Source organism: Hypanus sabinus, chromosome 7 (genome assembly GCF_030144855.1).
Source record: "Hypanus sabinus isolate sHypSab1 chromosome 7, sHypSab1.hap1, whole genome shotgun sequence".
NCBI lineage: Eukaryota > Metazoa > Chordata > Chondrichthyes > Myliobatiformes > Dasyatidae > Hypanus > Hypanus sabinus.
In genome coordinates this window covers 15,887,031-15,900,564 of record NC_082712.1, presented here as the reverse complement: position 1 = coordinate 15,900,564, position 13,534 = coordinate 15,887,031, and the positions used below count along the sequence as shown (strand labels likewise).

General features: G+C 50.2%; 1 protein-coding gene across 3 annotated transcripts in view; it reads left to right on the top strand.

Annotated features, from left to right (window-relative positions):
- The window catches only part of c6 (complement component 6), a 119,823-nt gene that overhangs the window by 17,911 nt on the left and 88,378 nt on the right, over positions 1 to 13,534 (top strand). For 2 of the 3 annotated variants that reach the window (XM_059974261.1, XM_059974262.1), the window contains exons 2-5: positions 3,214 to 3,396; positions 4,140 to 4,299; positions 10,318 to 10,462; positions 12,081 to 12,222. In XM_059974261.1, the coding sequence (XP_059830244.1) occupies positions 3,214 to 3,396; positions 4,140 to 4,299; positions 10,318 to 10,462; positions 12,081 to 12,222 (630 nt within the window). Of the gene's footprint in view, positions 1 to 2,279; positions 2,286 to 3,213; positions 3,397 to 4,139; positions 4,300 to 10,317; positions 10,463 to 12,080; positions 12,223 to 13,534 lie in introns of those variants that run through there. The other variant, XM_059974263.1, reaches the window with a different exon arrangement.

The following is a 13,534-nucleotide window of genomic DNA, read 5'->3' as shown; positions in this document are numbered from 1 at the left end:
CGTTTGGGTCAGTGCCACTGTGGTCAGCGTTTGGGTCAGTGACACTGTGGTCAGTGTGACTGGTCAGTGTCACTCTGGTCGGTGTTTGGGTCAGTGACACTGTGGTCGGTGTTTGGGTCAGTGTGACTGGTCAGTGACACTGTGGTCAGTGTTTGGGTCAGTGACACTGTGGTCGGTGTTTGGGTCAGTGTGACTGGTCAGTGACACTGTGGTCAGTGTTTGGGTCAGTGACACTGTGGTCGGTGTTTGGGTCAGTGTGACTGGTCAGTGACACTGGTCAGTGTTTGGGTCAGTGACACTGGTCAGTGTTTGGGTCAGTGGTCACTGGTCAGTGTTTGGGTCAGTGACACTGGTCAGTGTTTGGGTCAGTGACACTGTGGTCAGTGTCACTCTGGTCAGTGTTTGGGTCAGTGACACTGTGGTCAGCGTTTGGGTCAGTGGTCACTGTGGTCAGCGTTTGGGTCAGTGACACTGTGGTCAGTGTGACTGTGGTCAGTGTTTGGGTCAGTGGTCACTCTGGTCAGTGTGGGTTTTTCGGTTGTTCACTGTCTCCTCTCACAACTGCCACATTCTCTTTGGCACAGTGGAGGTCGTTTCCATGTAACGTCGCTTCTTCTTGAACAGATTTCCTCCAGGTAAAATTATTGAGTGCAATATCTTTCCAAATTTTAAATGTAATGTTGGATTAAACCTTATCACATCAATTGAAGATTGCCCAAGACACAAGTGTCGAACACCATCCTCCAGGAGCAGGTGGGCGAGAGTCCTGTGAAATGCAGACACCTTCTAGCAGTCGCATCAAGTGAGAGGGAAACGTAAGTCACCGGCTCCGATTGCAGACAGCTCAGCAGCAGAATCATAGCAGAAGGAAGAAGTAGAGAAGCAGCTTTGTGAATTTCTGATGCTCCTGTGGTCCATCTGCCTCAGACTGTGTGTACACCATACCCAGTGGTGGTTGGCCTCCGTCTGTCTCCAAGGACAACGGGTGATGGTGACGATCACCACAAGCCTGGGTGGAAGGTTTGGAGATGCCCCTCTCACCCTCGCCATTGCCATCCAAAGGAAAGCTTATGAAGCAACAAGTTTGGTACCAGCTGGCTGCCGGAAGGATGTTCAGTGACGTCCAGCCGCCTCGGGGCTCCACTCCGGATTTGCTGTCTGGGCTTACTCCCATAGGCTTCGCTTCTCCTGAGCGGCCCACAGGGCATTGGGGCTATTTGCCCATAGCTGGAGATCTGGTTCACGAGCACCAGGGCGTGTCCACACTGGTGGGCCTGCGTGCTGCTTGTGCAGGGGGGCAAACCTCCTCCCCGCCCTCTGTAGTTCAGCCTGAGTTCAAACGGAGCTCAGTTTCCGTGTGTCGCCAGTGAGGAGGCTTCACGTGGGAGAGGCTGACTGAATGTACAACTTTCTGCAGCTTACTTCGATCCTGTGCAGTGGCCCTTCCAGACCAGACGCTGATGCAGCCCGTTAGAATGCTCTCCATGGTACATCTGTAGAAATTTTTGTATGTTTTTGGTAACATTCAAACTCTTAAATAAGTATAGCTACTGTTCGCAAACAAGAGAAAATCTGCCGTTGCTGGAAATCCGAGCAACACATGCAGACTGCTGGAGGAGCTCAGCAGGCCCGGGAGCTTCTACGGAACTGACGAAGGTCTCGGCCTACTCTTTTCCAAAGGGGTCACCTAGCCTGCTGAGTTCTTGCAGCAGTTCGTGCGTATGGCTACTGTTGGGCCTCCTTTGTAGCTGCACCAATACTTTACATTGGGATCAGGTTAAATCCTCAGAGACATTGACACCCAGGAACTGGGAATTGCTCACTCTCTCCACTGCTGAACCTGCTATGAGCATTGGTGTGTCTGCCCTCAACTTGCACTCTGCCCTCTGGCATTAGACATTTCAACACTGGGGAAAAACATCCTGTCTGTCCACACTGCCTAGCCACTCATGATCTTATAAAGCTCTATCAGATCTCCCTCAGCCTCCGCCGCTCCAGAGAAAACAACTCTTGTGATCCAATCTCTCGTTACTAACACTCTCTGATCCAGGCTGCATGTAGTTTCTCATGTCTTACTGTGTATGGGACAACAAAGCAACACATCACACATCATCCATCACCCATAATCAGCCTGATTCCCATTCTGGCGTGTGTGGGGACAGAGTGTGTGTGAGGGTGAGGGGAGGCGGTGAGGATGAGGAGAGGGGATGAGTGTGAGAGGAGGGCTGGTGGTGAGGAAGTTGAGGGTGTGAGAGAAGCTTTGAGGTTGTGGGGACAGTACGAGAGTAAGGTTGAGGGTGAAGGGAGGGGAGGTGATGAGGGTGAGGGAGGATTTGAGTGTGAAGGAAGGGAATGTGGAGAGATTGGGTTTGAGGGTGAGGCAGGGATGAGGTTGAGGTTTAGTATGAGGGTGAAGGAAGGAATGAAAGTGAGGGAATGGTTGAGTGTGAGGGAGGAGTTGAGGGTGAAGAGAGAGAATGAGGGTGAGGGAGGGGAAGAAGGTGAGGGTAGGATTGAGGGTGTGGGAGTATTTGAGTGAAGAGAGGGGATGAGGTGAGGGAAGGGTGAGGTAGTTGAAGGTGAAGGTGATGTTTGAGGGTGAAAGGAAGCAAGGATGAGGTTGAAAATAGGGAATGAGGGTGAGGGATGGGTTGATGGTGATGGGGATGATGGTGAGGGATTTGATGGTGATGGAGGGGATGAGGGTGAGGAATGTGGTTAGTTTGGAGGAGATGATGGTGAGGGAGGGGTTGAGGGTGAGGGAGGGGTTGAGGGTGATGGAAGGGATGAGGGTGATGGAAGGGGTTGATGGTGATGGAAGGGGTTGATGGTGATGGAAGGGGTTGATGGTGATGGAAGGGGTTGATGGTGATGGAAGGGGATGAGGGTGAGAGAGGGGTTGAGGGTGAGGGAGGGGTTGAGGGTGAGGGAGGGGTTGAGGATGGTGATGGAGTGGATGATGGTGATGGAGTGGATGAGGGAAGGGTTGATGGTGATGGAGAGGATGAGGTTAGTTTGGAGGGATGATGGTGAGGGAGAGGTTGAGGGTGAGGGATGTGATGGTGGGGATGAGGGTGATGGAGGGGTTGATGGTGATGGAGGGGATGAGGGTGAGAGATATGGTAAGTTTGGAGGGAGTGTATGTTGAGTGGGAAGTTTCTGGGCTGAGGAGCTCCTGTTTATCATGGTACTGCTGTTGTGGGTGTGTTTCAGACTGTTCAGCCCATCAATATCCTGCTATCCTTGTGCGATGGGAACGGGGCGCACGCCCCTTGCTCTGGTACTGCTGGGCCTGTTTGTGGGTGGTGCCCTGGCATGTTTCTGCGATCACTACCCCTGGAGCCAGTGGACGGTCTGCTCTGTGACCTGTGGGGGCGGACTGAGCACACGGCGCAGGTCAGAGTCTGGCCCACAGGCCGTCAGAGAGGCAAGAGTGAAAAGGAAGTACAGAGGGGTAAAGGAAGGTAGGGAGGAGAGGAGGGAGAGGGGAATGGTGACAAGGTGAGGGGCAGGTAAGGTTGAGGAAGGGCATAGGAGTTGAGCAGGGGCAAGGAGGGAAGAAGAGGGAGAGAATTTAAGGAGGGGAAGAGGGAAGGAAGGAAGAAGGAGGGAAAATGAGGGAGGGAGAGGGGGAGGTGAGGGTGATGATGGAGGAGGAGGGAAGAAGAGGAAAAGGAGGATAGGGAGGGTGAGGGGTGGTGGAAGAGGAAGGGAAGCAGGAGAGGTTGGAGGAGATGGGAGGGGAGAGGACGGGAGGAGGGAGAGGAGTGCGAGGAAGAGGAGGAAGAAATAGAGGTTGAAGGTGTGGGTGATGGGCTGGAGGAGGAGGGTGAGGGTAATTGAGAAGGGGAGGTAGCGAGGAGGAGGAGAAGAAGGATGTGGAGGGGAAGAGGGTGAGAAGGGTGCAGAAGAGGGTTAGAAGAGGAAGGGAGGTGGAGAAGACGGGGAGGAGAGGAAGGGGAGGATCATGAAGAGGGGAAGTTGAGGGGAGGAGTAGGTGGAGAAGGAAGAGGTGGAAGTGTGGAGGAGCAGATGGGAGGGGAGAAGAGGGGGAGGAGGAGGATGATGATGAAGAGGGGAGGAGGGGGACGAGGGTGAGGAGGATTCTGCCCTCACTAGCTGCCCTGTTCCCACCACAGGCAGTTCAACAGGGATGAGTACTTCAGCAAGTTCAACTGTGAAAATCTGTGCTCCCCTGGGGAGGAGAGCACCGCCTGTAACTTGGCCGGCTGTAGCACCTCCTGTACCATCGGAGACTGGTCATCCTGGTCATCCTGTGATCCCTGTGCCCGGAAACAGGTAACAGTGCATACCCACTCCAGCCCTGAACTCCGTCTCATGCTGACCCCACCCCTGACCTTCCACCTGTCTCCAACCCCTCACCTCTGACACAGTCCCAAACCCTGACCTCTGACCTGATCCCAGATCCTGATCTCTGACACAGTCCCAAACCCTGACCTCTGACCTGATCCCAGACCATGATTCCTGACATAATCCCAGACCCTGACTCAATCCCAAACCCTGACCACCTTTGCAATTTCAAACTCAAAGTTCCACATTCATTGTAAATTTATATCAAAGTCACCATATGCATCCCCAAGGTTCATTTTCTTGCGGGGCATTCACAGTAGAACAGGGAAATGCGATGGAATCAATGTAAAGCTGCACACAAAGACAGACAGACAGACAACCAGTGTGAAAAAGAAGACTGTGTAAATACAAACAAACAGATAGATCAATAAACAGAAAGCTGTAGTTTTGGACGTGGTCAATTAGGGAAAGTTTCTGGAAATAGTTGAAGAGGTATAAAAACACAAGCTAATATAACTGAGTAACTAGTGATGTATTTAACTGAAATACAGAACAAGTTAGAAAACCACCAATATAATTACAATAAGACTGTGTATTAGTTGCTAATGACGGAGGAAAGCATCCAGTGCGTCCTGCTGTGTTCTCCTGATTGACTGTAAATTAACAAAATCAGCAGACACCAAGTCAGATAATGGACAACTGCATCCTCCAAATCTTCAGTTTCATTGTAAAATTCAAGATGATTGTCGATACTTTCAAATTCTTCATACCCCCTAATTTGTTGAAGTAGTGAAATTGTTTCTTTTTCACTTCCTGGCATCCCCAAGCAAAACAGTTCCGAATTGTTTTATTGCTTATTTCTCTCCAACTATGAGTGCCAAGAATCGCTACTTTTTGAACACAAACACACAAGTGATACTACTTACAAACCGTTTGCTCTGAGTACAGTGTCACGTCGAACAGCCACACAAGTTCATGCCACTGACACTAGTTAGAAACTCTTTGGCAACATCCTCCTGCCCCAGTTAACAAAAATAGTGTCCCAAATGAACAAGGGACTATGTTCTCAATTAGTTTTTGTTAGAAACATAGAAAGATAGAAAATAGGTGCAGGAGTAGGCCATTCAGCCCTTCGAGCCTGCACCGCCATTCAGTATGATCATGGCTGATCATCCAACTCAGAACCCTGTACCTGCCTTCTCTCCATACCCCTGATCCCTTTAGCCACAAGGGCCATATCTAACTCCCTCTTAAATATAGCCAATGAACCGGCCTCAACTGTTTCCTGTGGCAGAGAATTCCACAGATTCACTACTCTCCGTGTGAAGAAATCTTTCCTCATCTCGGTCCTAAAAGGCTTCCCCTTTATCCTTAAACTGTGACCCCTCATTCTGGACTTCCCCAACATCAGGAACAATCTTCCTGCATCTAGCCTGTCCAATCCCTTTAGAATTTTATACGTTTCAATAAGATCCCCCCTCAATCTTCTAAATTCCAGTGAGTATAAGCCTAGTCGATCCAGTCTTTCTTCATATGAAAGTCCTGCCATCCCAGGAATCAACCGGGTGAACCTTCTTTGTATTCCCTCTATGGCAAGAACGTCTTTCCTCAGATGAGGGGAACAAAACTGCACACAATATTCTAGGTGCGGTCTCACCAAGGCCTTGTACAACTGCAGTAGAACCTCCCTGCTCCTGTACTCAAATCCTTTTGCTATGAATGCCAACATACCATTCGCCTTTTTCACTGCCTGCTGTACCTGCATGCCCACCTTCAATGACTGGTGTACAATGACACCCAGGTTTCGTTGCACCTCCCCTTTTCCTAATCAGCCATCGTTCAGATAATAATCTGTTTTCCTGATCTTGCCACCAAAGTGGATAACTTCACATTTATCCACATTAAATAGCGTCTGCCATGAATTTGCCCACTCACCTAACCTATCCAAGTCACCCTGCATCCTCTTAGCATCCTCCTCACAGTTAACACCACCGCCCAGCTTCGTGTCATCCACAAACTTGGAGATGCTGCATTTAATTCCCTCGTCTAAATCATTAATATATATTGTAAACAACTGGGGTCCCAGCACTGAGCCTTGCAGTACCCCACTAGTCACTGCCTGCCATTCTGAAAAGGTCCCGTTTATTCCCACTCTTTGCTTCCTGTCTGCCAACCAATTCTCTATCCACATCAATACCATGTGCTTTAAGTTTGCACACTAATCTCCTGTGTGGGACCTTGTCAAAAGCATTTTGAAAATCCAAATATACCACATCCACTGGTTCTCCCCATCCACTCTACTAGTTACATCCTCAAAAAATTCTATAAGATTCGTCAGGCATGATTTTCCTTTCACAAATCTGTGCTGACTTTGTCCAATGATTTCACCGCTTTCCAAATGTGTTGTTATCTCATCTTTGATAACGACTCTAGCATTTTCCCCACCACCGATGTCAGGCTAACTGGTCTATAATTCCACGGTTTCTCTCTCCCTCCTTTTTTAAAAAGTAGGGTTACATTAGCCACCCTCCAATCCTCAGGAACTAATCCAGAATCTAAAGAGTTTTGAAAAATTATCACTAATGCATCCACTATTTCTTGGGCTACTTCCTTAAGCACTCTGGGATGCAGACCATCCGACCCTGGGGATTTATCTGCCTTTAATCCTTTCAATTTACTTAACACCACTTCCCTACTAACATGGATTTCCCACAGTCCCTCCATCTCACTAGACTCTCAGTCCCCTACTATTTCCGGAAGATTATTTATGTCCTCCTTAGTAAAGACAGAACCAAAATAGTTATTCAATTGGTCTGCCATGTTCTTGCTCCCCATGATCAATTCACCTGTTTCTGACAGTAAGGGACCTACATTTGTCTTAACCAATCTTTTTTCTTTTCACGTATCTATAAAAGCTTTTACAGTCAGTTTTTATGTTCCCTGCCAGCTTTCTCTCAATCTTTTTTCCCTTTCCTAATTAAGCCCTTTGTCCTCCTCTGCTGGTCTCTGAATTTCTCCCAGTCCTCAGGTGTGCCACTTTTTCTTGCGAATTTATATGTTTCTTCTTTGGACTTGATACTATCCCTGATTTCCCTTGTCAGCCACGGGTGCACTACCTTCCCTGGTTTATTCTTTTGCCAAACTGGGATGAACAATTGTTGTAGTTCATCCATGTGATCTTTAAATGTTTGCCATTGCATATCCACCGTCAACCCTTTAAGTACCATTTGCCAGTCTATCTTAGCTAATTCACGTCTCATACCTTCAAAGTTACCCTTCTTTAAGTTCAGAACCTTTGTTTCTTAATTAACTATGTCACTCTCCATCTTAATGAAGAATTCCACCATATTATGGTCACTCTTACCCAAGGGGCCTCACACGACAAGATTGCTAACTAACCCTTCCTCATTGCTCAATACCCAGTCTAGAATGGCATGCTCTCTAGTTGGTTCCTCGGCATGTTGGTTCAGAAAACCATCCCGCATACATTCCAAGAAATCCTCTTCCTCAGCACCCTTACCAATCTGGTTCACTCAATCTATATGTAGATTGAAGTCACCTATTATAACTACTGTTCCTTTATTGCACGCATTTCTAATTTCCTGTTTAATGCCATCCCCAACCTCACTACTACTGTTAGGTGGCCTGTACACAACTCCCACCAGCGTTTTCTGCCCCTTAGTGTTATGCAGCTCTACCCATATCGATTCCACATCCTCCAAGCTAATGTACTTACTTTCTATTGCGTTAATCTCCTCTCTAACCAGCAATGCTACCCCACCTCCTTTTCTTTCCTGTCTATCCCTCCTGAATATTGAATATCCCTGGATGTTGAGCTCCCATCCTTGGTCACCCTGGAGCCATGTCTCTGTGATCCCAACTATATCATATTCATTAATAACTATCTGCACATTCAATTCATCCACCTTGTTACGAATGCTCCTCGCATTGACACACAAAGCCTTCAGGCTTGTTTTTACAACACTCTTAGTCCTTATACAATTATGTTGAAAAGTGGCTCTTTTTGCTTTTTGCCCTGGATTTGCCTGCCTGTCACTTTTACTTTTCACCTTACTACTTTTTGCTTCTACCCTCATTTTACACCCCTCTGTCTCTCTGCACTTGTTCCCATCCCCCTGCCACATTAGTTTAAATCCTCCTGAACAGCAGTAGCAAACACTCCCCCTAGGTTCCTGTCCAGCCCAGGTGCAGACTGTCCTGTTTGTACCAGTCCCACCTCCCCCAGAACTGGTTCCAATGCCGCAGAAATTTGAATCCCTCCCCCTTGCACCATTTTTCAAGCCACGTATTCATCTGAAATATCCTCCTATTTCTACTCTGACTAGCACATGGCACTGGTAGTAATCCAGAGATTATTACCTTTGTGGTCCTACTTTTTAGTTTATCCCTAAATTCACCTTGTAGGACCTCATCCCATTTTTTACCTATATCCTTGGTACCTATGTGCACCACAACCACTGGCTGTTCACCCTCCCATTCCAAAATGTCCTGCAGCTGCTCAGAGACATCCTTGACCCTTGCACCAGGGAGGCAACATACCATCCTGGAATCTCGTTTGTGGCCACAGAAACGCCTATCTATTCCCCTTACAATCGAATCCCCTATCACTATAGCTCTCCCACTCCTTTTCCTTCCCTCCTGTGCCACAGAGCCACCCATGGTGCCATGAACTCGGCTGCTGCTGCCTTCCCCTGATGAGACATCTCCCCCAACAGTATCCAAAACAGTATATCTGTTTAGGAGGGAGATGACCTCAGAGGACTCCTGCACTACCTGTCTACTGCTACATTGTCTAGTGGCCACCCCTTATCTTCCTGCCTGTGTAGCCTTTACCTGCGGTGTGGCCAACTCACTGAATGTGCTATTCACGACTTTCTCAGCATCGCAGATGCTCCAGTATGAATCCAATCGCAGCGCCAGACGCTCAATGCGGTCTGCCAGAAGCTGCAGCTGGACACACTTCCTGCACACATAGTCGCCAGGGACACTGAAAGTATCCCTGATTTCCCACATGCTGCAGGATGAACAAACCACGGGACCGATCACAGCTGCCATGACCTACCCAATACTTGCCTCAACTTTAGAAATGTTCTCCTTTTAAAGGAACTTAACCGGCCTTACCTCACTTGTCCGAAGACAAAGCCTTCCTACTCTGTCCCCCTCTATTCCGTCGCCCGCTCCATCTAACTGCTCTCTTTAAATTCTCCCGCTGCCTCACAGTCCGACTTACACGTGCTTGCGCAGTCGTGCCCCCGTTAAACTGCCGAAGAAAAATAAAAAGTTCCTTAAGAGTTGTTCCAATCAGGTGGTTGTCCTGATTATCTGATGGCTCAATTAGCCGGAATCCACAGTATTCAGAACATGGGTTGTAGCGTCTTTGAAAGTGAGTCTATAGGCTATGGAATCCGTTCAGTGGTGAGGGGAGTGAACTTCTCCACCCTTGTTCAGGAGCCTGGTGCCAGAAGGTAATGGAAGTTTCCGAACCTGATGGTGTGGGGCCCAAGACTCCTGTACCTCCTCCCTTATGGAACCAACCTGATTTCTCTTTCGTTCATTCCCTGCTGACTTTGCCCAGTCTGAATTACCTCCTGCTGTATCATTGTTTCCAACACTCCCTCCTTGGTCAGGAATTCCCCGGGTGTTTGCTCATGGTGGGGTTAAATGAGTGACCCTGAAGTCTGTAGGAATGCACCCCCACCTCTGAGGGCAGCTCTGTCGAAAGACCGGGGTGATGACACATGGCCCTCGGGGGTTTGTCCCTATCCACCCCAGTTAGGGTTTATCGCTGATACCAGGTTGAGTGAACCAGGACTTTTACGTTTGGAGTGAAGGAGGACGAGAGATTGCTCTGGAACTTGACCCTCCTGTTTGTCTCCAACCTCACTCTACGGTCAGGAAGTTCATGGGATCCTGAGGCCCATCTGCTCTGGAACCTCCGAGGTCCGGCTGGTTCAACCCCATTCTCTCTGCTCCCTCTCTCCACAGTTTCGTTACAGGAAGCTGGTGGTGCCAGCTGAGTTCGGGGGTCGGTGTGAGCAGACGGCGATGACCGGTGACCGACGTTGTCTGCCTACTGCCTTCTGCGACATTCAACAGACAGAATGTGTCAATACATTCCGCTGTCAGAATGGTGAGTCCCTCTTTCCCCGTACCTCTCCTCACCCTCCATTCTCTTCAGTATTGCCTGCACCCGCTTTGTCTACAATACCCCACTCATGTTACAGGAAGCTATTGGTCCCTCCCTTCCTCTCATTCCCCTTCACTCCCAGCCCTCCAATCCCCCTCCCTCTCCTCCACCTACCATCCCTCCCCTTCCCTCACCTTTTCCCTTCTCCTCTCCCCCTTCCTCCTCTTGTGCATTTAATATTTGAGTAATTTTGTAAATATATTGTTTAATTAAGCATTCTTTGTTGATTGGATAATTCATTATGGGTTGTATGTAGAAGTAAGTGAATGGCACACGTCATCATGCCACCCTGTCATACGTGAGCACCTCACTAAAGTAAAAAAAATGAAGTAGACATATTTATCCCAGGGCTCCCATGTTTTTCTTTTCATTAGCTTTTGGACTTACAAAACATAATACCTTTCTCCTCCCCTCCCTCTCCTCTCCTCTACCCATTTCCTTCCCTCCCCTTCCCTCAAACTCTGCTCCCTGCCCTCCCTTTGTCATGGGATGAGGGATGAGCATCCATCGTCCCTGGTCAGCCTTGTCCTGGGCCTGGCCATGGTGGCCATTCACAGACTCTCAGTGGTTCTGTCCTGAGTCAACTGCCTGCCCTATATTTGGGGTAGTGCCCATGCGTGGGTGTCCTGGTGAAAGGGTGCCCTACCCCCAAGGGTTCAAGGTGTGGGAGGGGCCATTGGTGGAGTCAGTTCCACCGTTTAGTGCCCTCATTTCTACTCTAACTGTCCCCCATCATACTCCCCTCTTCTCACTCTCCCTATCATCTCACATACCCTTCTGTCCTCCCCTCCTCTCTTCCTCACTCCACCCTCTCCTCACCCTTTCTCCCTCTACCTCTCCCCTCCCCTTTACCCCAGCTCCCCCTCCTTGCTTGCTCACATACCCTTCTGTTCTCGATTTTGTTCCTCCCTCCCTCTCCTTTCCCTCATTGCACCTCATCTCCTCCCCTCTCCTTTCCCTCATCGCACCTCATCTCCTCCCCTCTCCTTTCCCTCATGGCTCCTCATCTCCTCCCCTCTCCTTTCCCTCATCGCACCTCATCTCCTCCCCTCTCCTTTCCCTCATCTCCTCCCCCTCCATTCCCTCATCACACCTCATTTCCTCCCTCTCCGACATCCTCTTCCCTCCCTCCTTTTTATAGCTCCCTTATACTCCTTCCTCACACCAATTTCTCGTTCCCAATTCTCCCCTCTCTTCCTCCCTCCCATCTCTTCCCCTTTTCCCTTCCTCCCCTCTTCCCCTTGCCACACACCCAGCCTCACCTGTCCCCATCTCTTCTTTCTCTGCTTCCTCCACCTCCTCTCTTTCCCCGCTTCTCCATCCCCCATCCTCTCCGTCTTCCTTTTCTCCACTCCCTCCTCTCTCCTTCCCCTCAACCTTCTCCCCTCCTTCTTGCCACCCTCATCTTCCCTTCCCTTCATCTCTCACCCTCACCTCCTCCTTGCTATCCCACTCCACCCCCTCCACTCTTCCCGTTCCCAGCATCCCTGCCACTCCGTCCTCGCTGTCTGCACTCACTGTTTGACAACCTCTCAGCTCCCCGAACTGCACTCTGTTCCAGGCCGGTGTATTGACTCTTCCCTGAGGTGCAACGGGGAACATAACTGCGGAGACGGTTCGGATGAAGACGGATGCCCGAAACAGGACCCGCCGTGTCCGCGGGGTGTGGAACAAATCCCGGGAGCCCAGATAATTGGCAGCGGGTAGGAGTGAGCCTATTGTTCGGAGGTTGGGGTTTGGGGAGGGAGGTGGGGTCAGGATAGGAGTGAGCCTATTGTTTGGAGGTTGGGGTTTGGGGCAGGAGGTGGGGTCAGGGTAGGAGTGAGCTTATAGTTTGGAGGTTGGGGTTTGGGGCAGGAGGTGGGGTTGGTAAGAGTGAGCCTATTGTTTGGAGGTTGGGGTTTGGGGAGGGAGGTGGGGTCAGGGTAGGAGTGAGCCTACTGTTTGGAAGTTGGGGTTTGGGGAGGGAGGTGGGGTCAGGGTAGGAGTGAGCCTATTGTTTGGAAGTTGGGGTTTGGGGCAGGAGGTGGGGTCAGGATAGGAGTGAGCCTATTGTTTGGAGGTTGGGGTTTGGGGCAGGAGGTGGGGTTGGTAAGAGTGAGCCTATTGTTTGGAGGTTGGGGTTTGGGGAGGGAGGTGGGGTCAGGGTAGGAGTGAGCCTATTGTTTGGAGGTTGGGGTTTGGGGAGGGAGGTGGGGTCAGGGTAGGAGTGAGCCTACTGTTTGGAAGTTGGGGTTTGGGGAGGGAGGTGGGGTCAGGGTAGGAGTGAGCCTATTGTTTGGAGGTTGGGGTTTGGGGCAGGAGGTGGGGTCAGGGTAGGAGTGAGCCTATTGTTCGGAGGTTGGGGTTTGGGGCAGGAGGTGGGGTTGGTAAGAGTGAGCCTATTGTTTGGAGGTTGGGGTTTGGGGAGGGAGGTGGGGTCAGGGTAGGAGTGAGCCTATTGTTTGGAGGTTGGGGTTTGGGGAGGGAGGTGGGGTCAGGGTAGGAGTGAGCCTATTGTTTGGAGGTTGGGGTTTGGGAAGGGAGGTGGGGTCAGGATAGGAGTGAGCCTATTGTTCGGAGGTTGGGGTTTGGGGAGGGAGGTGGGGTCAGGATAGGAGTGAGCCTATTGTTTGGAGGTTGGGGTTTGGGGCAGGAGGTGGGGTCAGGGTAGGAGTGAGCTTATAGTTTGGAGGTTGGGGTTTGGGGCAGGAGGTGGGGTTGGTAAGAGTGAGCCTATTGTTTGGAGGTTGGGGTTTGGGGAGGGAGCTGGGGTCAGGGTAGGAGTGAGCCTATTGTTTGGAGGTTGGGGTTTGGGGAGGGAGGTGGGGTCAGGGTAGGAGTGAGCCTATTGTTTGGAAGTTGGGGTTTGGGGCAGGAGGTGGGGTCAGGATAGGAGTGAGCCTATTGTTTGGAGGTTGGGGTTTGGGGCAGGAGGTGGGGTTGGTAAGAGTGAGCCTATTGTTTGGAGGTTGGGGTTTGGGGAGGGAGGTGGGGTCAGGGTAGGAGTGAGCCTATTGTTTGGAGGTTGGGGTT